Source organism: Opisthorchis viverrini, assembly GCF_000715545.1.
Source record: "Opisthorchis viverrini unplaced genomic scaffold opera_v5_19, whole genome shotgun sequence".
Lineage (NCBI taxonomy): Eukaryota > Metazoa > Platyhelminthes > Trematoda > Opisthorchiida > Opisthorchiidae > Opisthorchis > Opisthorchis viverrini.
The window spans coordinates 1,978,746-1,996,575 of NW_008751675.1; the positions used below are offsets into that span (position 1 = coordinate 1,978,746).

The 17,830-nt window shown below is 45.4% G+C and overlaps 1 protein-coding gene across 1 annotated transcript in view; it reads left to right on the forward strand.

Annotated features, from left to right (window-relative positions):
• Positions 1-8,542, forward strand: part of T265_12860 (hypothetical protein) — a gene marked incomplete at both ends in the record, with an annotated part of 24,098 nt that extends 15,556 nt beyond the window's left edge. The window contains 2 exons of the mRNA XM_009165895.1: positions 2,523-3,522; positions 7,647-8,542. Of these exons, the coding sequence (XP_009164159.1) occupies positions 2,523-3,522; positions 7,647-7,905 (1,259 nt within the window). The remainder of the gene's footprint in view (positions 1-2,522; positions 3,523-7,646) is intronic.
• Between the last annotated feature and the right edge of the window lie 9,288 nt (positions 8,543-17,830).

Sequence of the window (17,830 nt, forward strand, 5' to 3'; positions counted from 1 at the left end):
CCGAGACGGGCCACATCAATGGCTAGAGACATTGTCAGATATGGCCCAGTCGCGCCCTCAATGGCGCTCGTGCATCCAAGCTATTGCCTTCAATGCACAGCTCCTTTTCCAACCCCCAACCCCCACTTGACAGCCCACTGACAGTGCTGGATTTATGGACGAATTTATCAGCTCCCGCCTCCAATGCGGGAGCCCCCACCTCCTCAACTGTGGCAGCCACAACCATTGCATGACAAGTACGCGGTTCTTACAGCTGACAATGATGATGATGAGGCATTGAGCCTAAATGAGCTGGATAACAGGATGGCCCAATTTGGTTTTGCCGGGAAGCTCACCCATGGCCCAAGTGGATTCCAGGTGGGTTTCCCGACAAAACCGAATTGGTATGCAAATGAGTGTGTAATTCGAATTGTGTAATTTGTGTTCTAGCAGGACATAAGGTTGACGGAAACTCGGGGAATGCGCCCACCTGATGAGCCTCAAGATGGTGACAGTGATCGTGAACTGCCGTAGAGTTTTCAGCAACCTTATGAGTGGTGTATTACAACTAACTCCCTTTAAAGAGTGCAGGATACACACCGCTGAACCAGATGCTTTGTTGGGCTGAAATTAGACGCTTTACTTCCGTCAGCAGTTGCGGGTTGGAATGCACGTTTTGCTCGGTCTCACTGGCTCACAGCCTTTAAAGAGTGCAGGATACACACCGCTGAACCAGATGCTTTGTTGGGCTGAAATTAGACGCTTTACTTCCGTCAGCAGTTGCGGGTTGGAATGCACGTTTTGCTCGGTCTCACTGGATCCTTTCAGTGGTTGAGTTGATGGGCACCAGCTGTATGCTTCTTTAGTGTCCAGCTCATCGTTCATGACAGCCTTTCTGTGAGGTTCCATCTTCTTCGGATATCGTCTCACCACTATCCGCCCTTCGGTCAGTACAGTGTAACATTACTTTTATCACAAGACCTCCCCATTTCTCGGGCGCTTTCGATCCACCAGGACTTTCTGTCAATGTTTGTGCTCTTTATTACTCGACGTTTGTCGGATCTGCGCGCCCCATCACATTCGTTTGTTGCTGGTATAGTCTTCGTGGCTTCAATAAGATTCGCTGAATTGTGACGGGATCTAGTGTCCATTGAGATATGCTAGCAACCTCGGGCACATTCTTTCAGAGGCTTTGGTCATGACTTGTTTTACCTTTCTCCACTCATTATCCAAATCGCCATTGAGCCAGCGTTCAGCTGTAGCACCCTTTCGGTGCCTAGCTGCCATGCCACCTGAAGGAAGCACGAGGGCTGGGATACTGCCAGGCTGCCCAAGCCTAGACAGGGGAAGTCGAGAGGCGGAGGTCGGATTCGAACCACGGACCTTCCGGTCAGTAAATTCGCGCTCTTACCACTTGGGCCATCCCGCGTGATGTGCTAACCGTTGACGGGCTTTTCTGGCTTGGTTGCGTTATAAGGCCGCAACCTCACCAATCGCCTGTAGTTGCTTTGTTTGGCTGCTCAACTTTGGTTGATGGATTCGTCAAGGTTGACCAGCAACATAAAGAGATACCGCTTGGTTTTCCATCGAGTGGATCGAATTCACTCTTTGATTGGAGCCAAACGGCAGTGTGCATTTGTGACTAGATGCTTTGGCTTGCATGTACGGCAGTGAAACATCGGTGGCTGTCGATGTGATGATGATGAAGAAGAAGATGATGATGATTGGCTTGCATGGCACAGAGCCGAACTCAGTGGTGCGCGTGTTATCCCCTTCTACTATCGTGACTGTCCGTTTTAACTTCTGTTCCACTTCTTCACCATTTTTTAACCATTGCCATGTTATGCCGACACAATACCCCTTTTTGATTCGAGTGTACTATTATGTGATATATATTTATACACACACGTGTATATATATGCGGATTATTTTGCGCTCCCGATACCATCGGCTATCTACACTTTTTTGTCAAAAGAGATGTGGTTTCAATGGAGTGAGTTGTACCAATACTAATAATAGTAATAGTAATAATATAATAATATAATATTAATAATAAATAATACATTCCTCTGCATGTCGACACATGTTTAATGCACCATTAGTAGAGTTTCAATGGTTTGCTTAGGCTTGTTGAACAGTTTCGCCGTATGGCCGCGTCCCTTTATTCATCTGCTTCGTAACCTGTGAATTTCATTCTACTGGAAGGATTGATCATCCTCGTTTTCACCTTCAGAATCTTCCGTCTGTTTTTCAGCCAATCTCGCCATGTGATGTATAACAATCTTTGTGCTCAGAAGAAAGCTGGATGCCGCGCTAAACACATCGTTCATACTACTCGCTCACTTTCGTATTCTCGTTGAACATGAGTTTACAAGAAAGGTTGGAAAATGTGAACGAAGGAAATATATTTGTTTGTTTTTGTCTTTTCTGGTGGCTGCTGTTGGTTGGGGCGCAGTCCGACCACCTGATTAGTTTGCCTTATTGGGCATTGTTTTTTCCGTTGTGGCTATGGAAAATGACTGTCTTCTTCGGTTGGCTCACAGGGCTGCTTGTCTGGCTACGTCAGCGACATACCTCCATCAATCCAGAATTTATACCAACATATGAGGATCCGGCACTTCCGTACATCCAAGCCATGTCCGTGTCGACATTTCTCACTCTTCTTCTCAGTTGTTCCGAGATACTGTTGTGTTTGCACTTATCTTTACCGTCCTTACAGCTAGCCTATCTGACAATTTTCACACCCCTTCTGTTGGTTGGTTTGTTGGGTATCTTTGGCTTCTTTTTTGTTATGATAGACTCTAGATCCATGTTTTCCTGGGCTCGTCGACGTCGCGCTCGGCATCGGTTTCGGGCCAGATCGGTTATTGGACAAGAAACCTTTGATGAATTTGACCCTGCCTTTATGCCATCGCGTCCGCGTCGTGTGTGCTCGTTCACACTTGAGTTATGCATCGCGGCGAATCTTCTGCAGCTGCTTTTTCTAATCTCTCGTCTAGACAACTGGATCCGTTCCAAATGGATTGTGACTTTCATTCCATCATTCATCCTTCTCGGAATGGGTTTTATATTCTGTACGATTGGATTTATCTTCGCTCTCATCAGATACTTTACTGCATTTAACATTCCTCCAACTCAGCGCAGACTTCCAGTCTACTACTATGCCTCACATATCTTCATCAATTTCCTACTGTGTACTGCTGTCGCGTTTCTAGCTCTCCGTTTGGATAATTATCTCTCCGCAGCTCAGATCAGCTACTCGCTCATTTGTGCCCCAGTCCTGCTCAGTCTCATCATCTATTCGGTCAACTCGTTCTGTTTGGGACCAGGAAACCCATGGTGGTTTGGGCTGAATCGAAATGTGCTACTGGCCGTTTTCGAGGCCTCTCCCGCATTGCAGCTGTGTGCCAACACGTCAGTCACTCCAGCTGGCTTGTGGAAATCGACTGCCAATGGACACCACATATCGAATGGTGTGATTCCGAGGCAGCCAGAATCGTTAACTCCTGGTGATGTGATCTCCGATCCGAGCTCTCAATTTTAGTAAGTTTCTCTGTGTGCAATAACACTTTTGGGTTAGTGAGTTGATGATCAATCTAGATGACCATCATCCCAAAATTTAAACCACTCTTGAGAGTTCTCAACATTCCTCTCAGAAGGAATTCTCCCGTTGATATATCTCTTGGGGTCACTGTGGTAACGTACTTATTGGGCCAGATGTGCCGCACGGTACATATTTGCCGAGTGAGGATGATCACATTCCGTCAGCATTGTTGACCTAGTTGGAATTGTCACGTCCCCGAAAGCCGTCAGGTTATCACTTTCCTGGATGGAGAAATAAGTTTCAGGTGTTGTTTATTGAAGAGTCAGAGTTGCCTACGAGAGCTGGTGTTAATTAGCCTGATTGTTTTTATCATTATTGACATTCCGGCCATAAACAAATGACAGAACAAACGCGTTAGCTTTCAAAGATGATCATATAATCCGTTCACTTCACCATAGTGTCGGCTTTGCTCCTGTGGGTTGTTCAGGCACACTCTAGACTAAAAGTGCAGAAAGAAAATCCCTTCAGTTCTTTCTGCCGGTTGGCTGGCCAACCAAATGCATGCCGGGGCCGTTTGTCCTACTTCAGGCTAAAATTGTCGAAATACTTTGAGCTCGGCTGTCAATGGGGAACCATTAGTGCAGAGCCGGTTCAGTCGTTGCGTTCGGTATTATTCCATTGCACGGCATTACTGCAGCGCGCTCGTTTCCAGGTTGCCTAGTATTTGCAATTTATGGAGGCTAACATTCGTAGGGCATACAATGACACTGGTACTTGACTCTTTGGGACAGCAAGCTCCAACATCGAACAGGCAGGTGTAGCCTGTTTAACTACCTTTGTCGAAGGTCTTACATTAGTAGTTAAATGCAGTGCAGTGAGCTCATATGCCGTTCGCGGGTGAATTTCAAGCCAGTAGTATGGACTGGGATTTATTGCCATGATGCACAATTCTGTATTGGTGATGACACGCTGGGCTGGTTTGGAAAGTGGGGTATTTATAAGAAAGGAGGCTAAGGACAGAGAGGATTAGGTCTGGGCACATTTGCAAGAATCTCGTTTATTTGCCGATGCTGACTGACAGTATCCAGATTGCCATCGTCTCGGCGGAGTAGCAGGAGGTATCATCGTTGTGTGTAATTCCGTACCATGTTTGTTGTGAGAGCAGTGTAAAAAAAGCTAATTGTTCAACTGTCACCCTTTTGATGCCCAGCTGCCACGCCACCCAAAGGAAGCAGGAGGGCTGGAGTACTGTCAAATTGCCCTGGTTTAGACGGATGCAGAGGTCGGGTTCGAACCAGTAAATTCGCCATCTCTCCCCCGAAAGCAGTATACTTACCCAAAGTCTAGACCAAAAGGTGTATAGTCCCAGGAAGTTTTTTCTCATCGACCAACATCTTACTCCTAGGGTAGTCGGTTGACGTATGGAGTTCGCAATGCACTGAATGATGATGACGGTCCCCAGTTCATACGCCCTTCGGACGCCCAGGACTTTCGCCTCTTACCAACAGTTAGTTCTACCGGTGTCTCATCTGCCAGCAATTACTTGCTAAGGGAGTCGTACATGCCACTTGTTGGGTTTTAAAATCAGGGTTTATTCAGTTCCCCTAGACAGACAACTATTTGTCTGTCGATCCGGTTCCGGTGGCGAACGCTTTTCGTTCTTCACTTCAATGAAAACACTGTCGCCAACAGAGACAGTGATGAGCAGGTCCTTCAGAAGCATGGTTCTCTGCACGCAGTCTCAGGACCGACCAAAATCACGCTACACTTGCAAGGACATTCTCCTGGGGAGCACAGACCAATATGGATCGGCCGCTTATCATTGGCGGCACATCTCACACCTACGTTTTATATACCTTGTACAGCAGTTTCGATTTTGACTGATAGTCGTTGGTTTGTCCCCTGAACTGGGCAATTTGATTGTAAACATTTCATCACCAGTCGAGTTTACACCATCAGTGTGTTGTTAGGGGCCGTAGGGAAGCGTAGCGTCAAGTAGCGTTGCATATGTGCCACCTCGATTGGTGATGCAACCAAATTTCCCAACTCAGCGAACAAACCAACGACCGTCTATGCTAACCGAGCTACCAACATTCCCCTCAATAGTTTTTATTTTTTTCTTGCAACCTAGCTTCCTTGAGTGATATTTTTTCAGTGTTTTGTCTTATGCCAAAAACTTCCGACTTCCATGGTTGAAGTCGGGAATTTTAAGTACGCTAACGTTATCAGCTATTGAGCCCTCTTTGTTTGACGCGATCAGTTTTGTATTTCCCACTATGGGGATGGTCCGTTTCTGCTTCATTTGAGCCACGTCGAATGTTGGTGTCCGAATTAAGAGCAAACGTACATTCGATCTTGCTGCATCAGGTTGAAAGTGCCAGCAAGGAGTGTGACAAACACTCTGGACAGACAGGTATGTGTTACTAATGTTGTTGTTTCTACTTCAACATTGTGGATGGCGCATCAATCCTACGACACCGTAAAGTTCAGATAGGTTGAAGGGACATAAACAAACGTGGTGGGCGCTGATCAGAAGATCACTACATGGACCCGAATCTCCAGATAGATCAGGGTGCTGGAATACGTCAATTCACAAGAGATTGGCTGACGCGACCAACTGCACACCCACCATCTAGTTTCCTGTGTAATTACCCCCGTCGTTTTTCGTAGAAGCTGCGTGTCAGACAGTTTTTTACAGACATGAGAAGCCGAGTATTTGATTTTTTTAAAGCACTTGTGTTGGGGAACACTATCTCCTGTAATTCAGATATGCACAAATGGCACTGTAGGCTCCGGTGGCTGGTGACTACTACTACTCTAAAAATAATAATAATAGTAAAAGATAATTGTTTAGCTCTGACACCCTTCCGGTGCCCAGCTGTTATGCCACCCGAAGGAAGCACGACGGCTGGAATACTGCCACGTTGCCCAAGCCTAGACAAGGGAAGTCGAGAGGCAGAGATCGAGTTCGAACCACTGACTTTCCGGTGAGTAAATTCATGCTCTAACCACTTGGGCCATCTCGCTCTTCAGCCATTGTTAACAACTCTACACATGTCATACTGGTCTTCAGACCAAAAGCTGAAGCGGCCTGTTGGTCGCCAGATTATTTTCACTTTGTAGCTTTTCAAATGAGCCGCGCAATCTCTATATTTGGACGGCAAACTGCTTTTGATCTTTGGCTAAACTCAACTAACTTTGATGACGGTTTGGTTTCACTTTTATCTGTGCGGTGCTGAGTGTACAAAAAACTGATCCAAACTTTGCCTCTAGAGGGCAGTGGATTGTAAGTCCACTTGGATTAAAGTTTCACATTTAACTTATGTGGTCCACTCAGTACAATGGCACCTCATCGACTGTACTACTGCGCGACAGCTCCCCAAACGAAGACATGCCCTGGTCGGTTAGCCTATGGGCTCATAGGAAGACCGTTGTGTGGTTTGTTCTAGGAGTGCGGTGCACCGATTGTCATGCATTCTGACGCAGGCTAATGAGTGACACAACAAGCCGAGTGCGACGATAAGTGTTACATTCTCACAACGAATTATATATATACATATATATGCTGTACTTCACTTAAATGGACTTTGCAAGTAGCATTTTTCATCACGTCTCGTTTTGCTATTTCTTTTGGCTACAGTTCACAGTTCCCATCCGTTCACCTCCAAGTGTCGTCTGCGAACTCGTGCGGTGAGACGCAGGCTAGTGTTCCGGGAAATTCTGAACGCAGTGACCTCTCTGCACCCTCGACATCGGTATCTCCACTATCACCGTCAAAGCCAACCATCCACACGGCTGCGCATGAAGATACTGTCCAGCCTCTGCTACCTGACAACTCATCGACTTACTGCGCGACAGCTCACCAAACGTAGACATGCCCTGGTCGGTTAGCCTATGGGCTCATCGGAAGACCGTTGTGTGGTTTGTTCTAGGAGTGCGGTGCACCGATTGTCATGCATTCTGACGCAGGCTAATGAGTGACACAACAAGCCGAGTGCGACGATAAGTGTTACATTCTCACAACGAATTATATATATACATATATATGCTGTACTTCACTTAAATGGACTTTGCAAGTAGCATTTTTCATCACGTCTCGTTTTGCTATTTCTTTTGGCTACAGTTCACAGTTCCCATCCGTTCACCTCCAAGTGTCGTCTGCGAACTCGTGCGGTGAGACGCAGGCTAGTGTTCCGGGAAATTCTGAACGCAGTGACCTCTCTGCACCCTCGACATCGGTATCTCCACTATCACCGTCAAAGCCAACCATCCACACGGCTGCGCATGAAGATACTGTCCAGCCTCTGCTACCTGACAAACAGCCCACCTCCGTGTCTCCCGAGAATAATCGACAGTTGGAGAGTGTTCGACATCCAGATTAACTTGTAGTATAGCTAGCGCCACAGAGGCTGTGTTATTCTCCACTCCCTTGCACCATACTCCTCCCCCCACCACCAAGGCATGATTCTGACTTTATTTTTCCTAGGCGATGCATTTTGTAACCCTTTGTTTCCCGTCTTCATTCACTCCATGGTTTCAGGCATCCGTAGCTGTATCATTACTCCCCTCACCCCCCCCCCCCCGAAGCGCCAATCTCAGTGATTTGTCTACCATAATAAGCGAAATCCACCGCCTCATACACACACATTCACTCACATTCTGCACTCCATCAAAGTACCTGTTTGTTTCATGTCTTATAATACTTGTATTTGTCACAGATTGTACTCCTTTTTGATGCGCTTCAAATGCGCTAGTTCACTTTCACACCCATCCATCTTCCACAGAGAGAGTTATTACTTTGTTCTATTCAGTGTTCACCCATAGCAGCCACGCATCCGTCCTTGTGTGTTACCAAACAGACTGTGCAGCATTCATTCAGGACCGAATCCATCTGCCGCACTGAACAGCTCACGCTGGTTGTCTGTTCTTTTCACCTTTAGATATGGCTAATATTTTTCGGGTTGTATCCTGTTGATTTTTCTCACACATTTCTCTGTTCATTGCGCGTTTAAGTCCATGCGTACACGCCTATTCAGTGCATTTGTCGCGTTCCTTCTCTGTCTGTGACTTTGGTTTGGCGCAGCAGGGAGCAAATGTCTCGTAAACACACGGACTTTACGTTGGCGATTATTAATTCCAGATGTTGGTGGTTGCGGGGTTTTGTAGAATCCGTAAGCACGTTACTCTCGTTTGAACAATCGTCATCCAGTCCTAGTGCAATCATTCTGCGGAGTCCACACCAAGTGGGATAAGTTTCGCTCTTATTAGAACTCATCATCATTGTCAGCTGTAATAACCGCGTAATTGTCGTACAGTGGTTGTAGCTGCCACGGTTTCGTTCACCGATGATTCGGGGAGGTAAGGGGCTCCCGCATTGGAGGCGGGAGCGTCATTAAGGGCGCGACTGGGACATGTCTGACAATGTCTCTAGCCATTGATGTGGCCCGTCTCGGGGTCCCCATCCAGGAAGACGGCAATGACCAGTGCAGGTGAGTTTGCTGGTAATGGCTTTCATACTTCGCTGCCAAGTCATTGTTTGACTGCCTCTGGCTCTCTTCCACCCTTCACGTGGTTGTGCGAAAAGAGCCCTTTGAGGAATCGAGGAATTCGGTCGACTGGCATACGGAGCACGTGGCCAAGCCAGCGCAACCGATGCAGTGTGATCAGTTCATCTATCGAGGGTGAGTTATTTCTCCTGAATAGCATTGGGCGTACTTCCCACCAGATTCGGGCGATGCTCCGAGGACATCGATGGTCAAACACTGAAAGTCTTTTGACGTCCTCGGCGCGCAGCGGCCAGGTTTCTGATCCGTATAGTAATATGGAGCGCACCGCAGCATTGTAAACTCAACCCTTGAAGGATAAGCTGATGTCACGCCTACGCCACAAGTGACGCAGGTTCATAAAAGCTGCTCTGGCCTTTCCTATCCGGATGGAAATATCATCCTTCGGGAGACCACTGGGACTGATACAGTTACCCAGCAGTGCATACCCGAAGGTCATGCCGGAGTTTGAACTCCGCACATCTGACGTGCGAAGCGAGTGTGTTACCACCACTCCATCAGTGCACGCTGGATTCATCCGAATCTGTTTTATATATTTTTATTAGTTTCAAATTCATTAGTGAAAGGTGCCACAAAGCGATGTGAACACCAGTTGACTTGTATAAATCCTTGAGGGGGTTGTGTGGTATGCGTCCAGTGATTTTAGTCGCTATATAAACTCTAGGACGAAGTTTGTGAAAACTAACCGCTGCAAGTTTATAATGGTCCTTCCCTAATAGAGGACGTGTTTTCTAACCTGGTACCGACAGGCTGTTATTTCTGAACACTACTGGATTTAGGCACGCTACTGCGCTACCGAGGTCCCCCATGCTGTCCAACAAACACGGAAATCAAGTGAACATCCAACCATTAGCTATTCATCACAAATCTTGGTTATCCGCTGGCATTTCTAAACACGTGCTTTGATTCTGCTTAAAAATCGTTAACAAGGAGCGAATCACTGTTGTATTCGCTGTTTCCGAGTGCCCAAACGAAACGGTGAGTCCTTCCGGGTTTAGGATGGATACATTTTAGACAGCTCAGGCAAAACCTTATGTGAGATGCAGATGTTTTATAGAATCAGAGTTTTAAAAAATGCCCGAATACAAGTTGTTTCAGCCAATCCGCTGAACAGAACCCAAGCAAACGTGGTCGAATATGAACCCAATATGTATCAAAATTCAGCATCTGGATTACTTCGTTTACTGCTTCAAAAGCAGTTCGATTGCTCAGCTGTCTTTCATCGAATCCGTCTAGTGGTCTGAGACTTGGGTTCTCTTTGGTTTGCAAGTCCTTAATATCTTTCTGTCTCGGAATGCCACGGGGTTGAACGGGCTTGACTGGCGTCATCCAGATGTGCTAGTGGATATTTGCATTTTTCGTAACCAGAGGAGTTAGTCAGGGGCACGCGTTTCCTCTTTTTGGTGTGAACCTAACCGCTGACGTAGAGCACATCCCAAGGGATTTTGAATTTAGACGAAGAATATTGTACTTGATCTATGCAGATGGTACTACCTTTTACTCGACAATCCCCGGTACGCACAAATTACTCCAAATGGAATGTTGCACAAGTGATCATCCGTGTCGACTTGACTTATGCGAGATCCATTAGGAGAACCAGCTTCGAACATAACGGGACTACATAACAGCCAATGGAATAACTGTTTTCGTTGAGACAGATTTCATTGGTTGTTCTTCACTCGCCCTTGACAGATGAGTTGTAATCTTGGTATCACTCTTTTTGACCCGCATGTACGCGACAGTGATCAATAGAGCAGCCTGTTCGCACTTCGCTGACTTTTTATGGTTTGGTCAAGCGCACCAGGCTATCAGTGGGCTTTCCAGACCGGGGTCCACGGTAATAAGAAGGCATCAAGGAGGCCGTGGTCCATAAGATTAAACTGCAAAATTTTAGGTGGTTTGGGTCGTGGTGGAGTAGCAAACACTGACAGCAGAGTTCTGCTGCCCAACATCCCAAACATCATCAGCAACCGTCGTAAGTAGTGAATTACTCGAGTCTAAAGTAGGGAAAATGTATGATGGTTGGCTAGTATCTGTCGATATAAGGATTACTGATCAGTGAGAACGTCACAGTCGGTGGTTGAAGGTGAGAAGTACCGGTCACGCCACTTGTTAATCTTCGTATGCCATGTTCATACAGGCTGTGAACCGACCGACCCAGCCGGGTAGTTCCTTGTGAATCGCCTGAAGCTCCTCAAAGACCGGTTTTGCATGCGAAGGTTTGTGGGACTGTCTGAGGCTCATCGTATAAAATACTGTTTCTTCAACGGGGTCTGCAAAGTACGACTCCAGTACATTCATTACCCTCGCGTACCTTCGAAACTTCAGGCTGCTTAGGTCAAGTTTGCTTGTCAGCAAAACGACTGGTCAGCTCTGCGCGCGAAACTCTGTAACACCCAACTTGTAGAACCCATTCACTGTTGGACGATAACAGTCACTCAGCTGTAACCTTTTCGGTACTTAGCTGCCGCGACACCCGAATGAAGCAGAAGGGGCGAGAGACTACGAGGTTATCCAAATCTAGTCAAGAACTGTTGAGAGGTTGGGTTCAAATGACGAACCTTTCGGTCAGTAAGTTGGCGCTTCTTGGAGCTATCTTGAGCTCAAAAAAAAGCCAGAGAATTGCGAGGCATTCCGAAATAATACGCCCACAATCAACTACCAACCAACTTTGGGCGAAAGTACTCAGGGCTAGAATTTTCCAAACAGAATTTCCAAAAGAACTCGTCCGTTTTCACTAGACCAAGACGATCTTTTTAATGAGAATTAACAAGTGGAGGATGAAGGAATTCCAAAAGTGCAGTGTATGTCTACCGACTTTCGAACGACCGTCGGGCCCAAAAACGCCAAAATGCAGTAAGTGGACCTGTGGTCGTTCTTGTTCAACACAGTCATGATGGCGTGCACTTTTGGCTGTTACGATGTGGTCTTGGTTGAATTAGGTCCCAGTGGCTGCCGCCGCCGCGGTTCGACTTAACGAACCAATGTATGCCGCGTATGATCTGTGGTGTAAAGTGATGTAAGCCGTATCCACCTAATGCCACGTGATTGAAGTCAATCTCACCAATCCTATGATCACTCGGCCACAGAGCTTGAAGTCTTTGACATCTTACGGATGATCTGGTTTCTGAAAGTGGTGAGCGGCACATGAATGACCAGCGTTGTTTTTCGATACTCTTTGTGTCGTATAGAAATTGATTTTTCACGATGTCATCCACCATCTACGCTACCTGAGCTACCGACATGTGTCATCCTGTTTTATAAGTAAGTGCTGGTTTCAAAATACTTGATACTTTTCCTATCGTACATTCAGTCTGTTAATGAAAAGTTTTTCATCTGAAAACCTGCTAGATGGGTAAACAAGCCATGGTTAATGAGAATGAATTCATAAATCAGTTGAAGTATCCACCTTTTCCCGTCATTTTGCGGTAAAAATGTCAGGGCGTAACACAAAATGGCAGAGCGATTGAGTTCAATCCAAGACAGTCCGTTTAAATTTATGGTGATGAAAGTTTACTCCGAATCGGCAATGAATTTCAGCAAGCGTTTCTGTAAGTGTATATTGGTTTTCCTTTGAGCCAGTGAGAGAATATTGTGTTCTGAAGCAGCAAGAAGCACTTTACAGCCGTTTCATCCCTATTGAGAATCACGAGCGGTGAGTATCTCACAAAACTCAGAGAACCCGCAACCTACCGGCCAGTAGTTGAGCACTTGACCGTTCTTCCTGAAGCGGTTGAACGGCAATGTGATTAGTTTTCGTTTAAATTGGATATAACAGCGCTCATTTTTCAATCACAGAAATCACATCACATGATCAAGTATTGACTGATTGGTCGAGTGATTACTTCTCAGATGGAGGTTCCACTCATCCCGAGAATTTATTTCCCCCTGGGGTCACTTATGGATTGATGGCTTGGCTATTCTTTAAGGTCATGTCATCAGATGCTTAAAGTGACGTGGTCTGTAGTGAAAAGCAGTGTGCCACCGAGATTTCTGAAATTATCTCCAAAATACGGCTATTTTTGTACATTAGTAATGAAACTGGCGTAGAAAGTGCGTGATGTGCTTCATCTTGCTCTCAACTCTTTTTCCCAAGGCCCATCAACTGCAACAGATGAAGCAGTAAGGAACTTCGCAATCGTTAACTAGAAGAAAACAACCAAATATGTTGTGCATACACCAACAAGTTTTTAGTAACCGTATATCCAGTAGACTGTCCAAAAGATACGTCTTAGTTCGTGTCACAGTTGCGGCAAAACTTATGTGAATGTTTCCATTTGGATTTTCATCTCGCTTGCCATCTGAATTGAGCTCAAACGCCACCGTTAGTTGTGGTTGAGAAGGGTCAGAGATGTGCGTGTAAGGCTATCCCGGATTCAAGAAGCCGTCTTTTTTTCAAAGCAACGTTCGATCCACTTGTGCGAATCCGAATATTGGACCACCGGAACTTTCAAAAAATCACTCCTTGACTGGAACCGCAGCGTCAAGTTAGGAATCTTTGGAGTGTATCGCCCTAGTTGAATTCATTGGGACGTTCTTTTCGAATACGGGTAACCTTTAAGCCGCTCTGCAGTTCGAAATGCCAAGATAGCATCTAAAGGTAGTCCAAGCTAACGACTCGTAATCGCGAAAACTTCCGTGGTCGAACCACTATTTTTCTGTTCGACCGCTATACCGAGAATTTTGGTGCACGTCCAATTCTTAACAATAAGTTGTCTAGAAGGATTAACCAGGAAACTCCTGATCTAGTTTTCCATTAAGTGGCCTCCCATTGGACTGCTAATACTTGGCAAGCCCAAACAAGCTGGTCCTGAAAGTTCATGTCAAAGACGGCGCGCCCTTCCTAGTCCAAAGGTGCTGTCGAAAAAACCGGCGGCAAGCTCAGCGATCAACAGCAACACGGTATTTAGCAATGTTTTTTTACGTGAATGCATATGTCTTCGCAGTGCCAAATATCTGTCGGAATCTCCCAAAGTGGTTGACATGCCCGATTCGAGACAGAAAGATCGTCAAGTGCGTATTGTTGCATGGTTGGTTGGCTTTCGAGGCAGCTTCGTCTGTAAACATTGTTTGAACGACTAAATGCCTGTACATATAGTTGCGCGGGGTCGGATTTGCTATGACCCCTAAAGTCCAGGGAGAATTCTAGTAACTCAAAATCACACAAGCCTATTGAGAGTCGTGAGACAGTCCAGGGAAGATGAAACTCCGAAGAACTCTCGAAGCGCCAGTTCGATTACTAGTCAGTATAATAGCAGACTCCTCCCGCAGAATACTGTGCAGTCGCGTCCGTCGATGCTGCTCAGAACAAACTCCTTCAGGTCATAGATAAGCGGGCGGTAAAACTGCAGAGGTGGCATACTTACATTTTCAGGAGCTGGGACAACAACGCTACCAGCTTACCCCCTATTTGGTGCCTTGCGCATGATAGAGCTCGAGGTTCTTGATGTCCCGCAGGTGCGAGTTTGTTCATGCAAATGCGTCCACGGGTGGAGTGGCCCCTTAAACTCATTAGTAGTTTACGAAAGGATTGCTCATTTCCAAGTGTAATGTAAGGATATCTCGAAATGTGTCACACCTCTGTGTATGAGTACTTGTCAGACACCCTAAGACACAACCAGATTCCTTCATGTCTCAAAACCAAAACCATTTGTCAAACTCATGTGTGGTTGTAGTGTGAGTATTCTTCGGCCTTACACACCATTATTCAGCCGCCCAAATGGCGGTCGTTTTTGCATGCAGTTCAATACGGTGTGTTCCATATGGCGTAACCGTGGTTCCACATGGCGTAACTGTAGGTGAATCAATATTCTTTCAACTCCAAAAATATTATTCCGCGAAGACTTCGGGTATTTAGTACCTGATCTAGCTGATGTGTGCGCCTGATCCTACGCATTAGATCTATGGATGATTCATTTCTAACGTCCATTTGACCTCCGTGTACATATACAATTGTACACACCTGTAAACAATACAAAATAGTACGGTGCACCTGGATTTTGTGGCCACCCGCAGTTCGCGATTGCTCCAGACTCATTTTTGAAGTCCTCTAGATGTACTGTCTGCCTTCACATGCTCAACTCTTCCTGACAGTAGCGACATTTGAGCAAAATGTCTCTCTCATATTCATTTCTACATTTTTAATAAGTATTTGCATCACCCAGTAACACGATGATAGAAAACGGATGTGTAAGGAACATCACTTAGGCCAAAAACGAGATGTGGTAGATAGATAACTGTTGAGTTTAGACTGTTCATGAAGTGTCCTTAGAGCACAGTTGTCACCATATGATTTACAGAACCAACAGTGCATAGACTTCTTTCCGCTATTAAGCATCTTAACTTGAATAGACAGTACTGAACAGGTATAATATCTCCTCATTTCACAATCGATTGGAAAAGGTTTGGAACCGATTGAGGAGTCATCGTTTCAGAGGAGCTTGATAAACAATCGGTCGTTTTTATCGGGGCAACGTCTCACTTTTGGCTTCATCAGGCCAAGTCAGAAGGTTTTGGATCAGTCAAGCTGACATCAAGCGGTCATCAGAAGGAAGAGTAGTCAATAGTTGAATCCCACTTGACCTCAACCCCCCTCGAAATAAATTTTCGGAGTACTCACAAAGACCCACAAAGACCAAGGAAAATCTACCATTGGCAATCGAGGTGAACCATCAAATGAAACTCTCTGAAGTGGAAGATTAACGAACCGAATCTGATCAGAATTTATTCGAAACTCCCCAATCCACCGAAGCAACATTTTGACAACCACACTAACCGACAAGAGCCGTGAATTGACACTCAACACTGATTTAGTGTGATATCGCACCCTGACCATTCTTCAATGTGGAACAATACTGCCTGTTTCAGAACTGTAGACTGCCTGAGGCTGTAGCATTGGTCTCACTCAGCAAATGTTACTCCTTAATTTTTAGGCACTGAGTTGAGCTGGTTAGGGAGTGAATTGCTCATCGCACCAAGCTGAATGTGGTCACATAGAATGGGGCACTCCTAGGTAAACAGAGTGGAAACTGTTTTGTATCCACGGCTTACTTTCAACGCATACAGTGCACAATTAGGGAAACAGTGAAATTTGCTATGCTTGTCTCATAAGTCCGACACTTTCACTAAAATCTACACAGAGGCATTGCAACAGGTTCAGGTGAGTAAGATACTTTGAAAAGTTTGACGAAACTTGATAATACATCAGAGTGAATTGATGATAGTGACTTTGGAACAGAAAACAGTAAGCAGCCAAGCTGAGCCGGTTTCAGTTGACCGGTCTAGTCTATTCTGATTGCTCTGCTGCGTAATCTCAATGTACTTTGACCCGGTTCAGTTTATGAAATAAAAAACTGCTTTGGCATAAATTTCCGAGCAAAGTTGGAATGGATGGTCTATAGTGTTTCATGAAATTTCCCCAGCTCAATGTAGATTGTGCACGCCAACTAACGGAAGGAGTCTGACAGAACAACAAAGACAAGGGAGCAACAATAAAAAACACTACTTTTAGGGAGACCAGCTAGTATAGAATGGTGAATCCTCGAATTTGATGAGACTTGTGGTTGTAATGTGAAACTCACAAACGTTTCAATCCCGGCTCTCAAATGTCAACAAAAAATAGTTTTTTTTAAGGGAACTACTCACAAGGTTGCTGAAAACTCTTCGACAGCCCACGACCGGTTTCACCCTTCTTGGGGCTCACCAGGTAGGCGCAGTCCCCGAGTTTCCGTCAACCTTATGTTCTACTTGAAGCCAAATTGGACTGTTTTTGAGAAATACACTCACTTGCAAAGCAATTTGGCTATCACGAGAGACTCAACTGAATCTCTTGTTTATGATATCCTACAACTGAATGTGCTGCACACAGGTCGCCTCATGTTTCAGTTGGCACGATATTCGAGAAATTTCAGTACATTTTCATAATAAATAAAAATAGGTTTATTTTCGGGAACACAGAAATGTCGCCAGGTTATGTTGTCGGAAACAGGGTTGGAATGTACTTTGCTCACCCTAAATATCCAGTGGTTTCAGTCAGTCGAGTCATTTGTAAATACGCCTCTTTGTTTTCTATGTATTTCCCCTTCCTCCTTAATGAATTTTCCCAAATTATGGCCGCAATGTGCTAAACTAGTTGATTGATCGGATCGATTTTATTGTAAAATCCTTTCTCAAGAATGTTTTAGGGTCAGCCCAATCGATCGATCTACGTGATACAATCAAAGGAATGCAACTTGCACAGCCCGGACAGACCCCCAAGTTTGACAGTTCTCAGCACCATTGTGAAAACTGCTTTCTAATGAAGCACATCGTTTTTCACCAATACTTTTGAAAAGTAGCAAGGAATTTGGGGCAAAAAGCTGACTGGTTGAATGACTACAGAACTGATGAACTGACTGAACGTTTGATTGGTTGATCGATCGACCGCTCGACCAACCAACCGACCGAAAGACCGATCGATCGATCAAATGACTGGGTAAACTAAATGATTTGTCAATTACCATCTTGGCAATTTTTTGCACTTCCAGCAGTATCGTTTCCGACTGAGAAAAGATTTGCATGCAAACATCTAGGGCAGCAACTCTAGCTACACCCCGTTGTAGAACCTCAAAGTTATAACTTCGCCTCGATAAACTAACCCAAGCTGAGTTTCTGTTGGTGTCTCACAGCCCTCGCCAATACTAATCGATAAACCTTGTGTGTCCCCACTATGTGCTTCTGTCTTGCCTTTATGTCCTGACTGAAA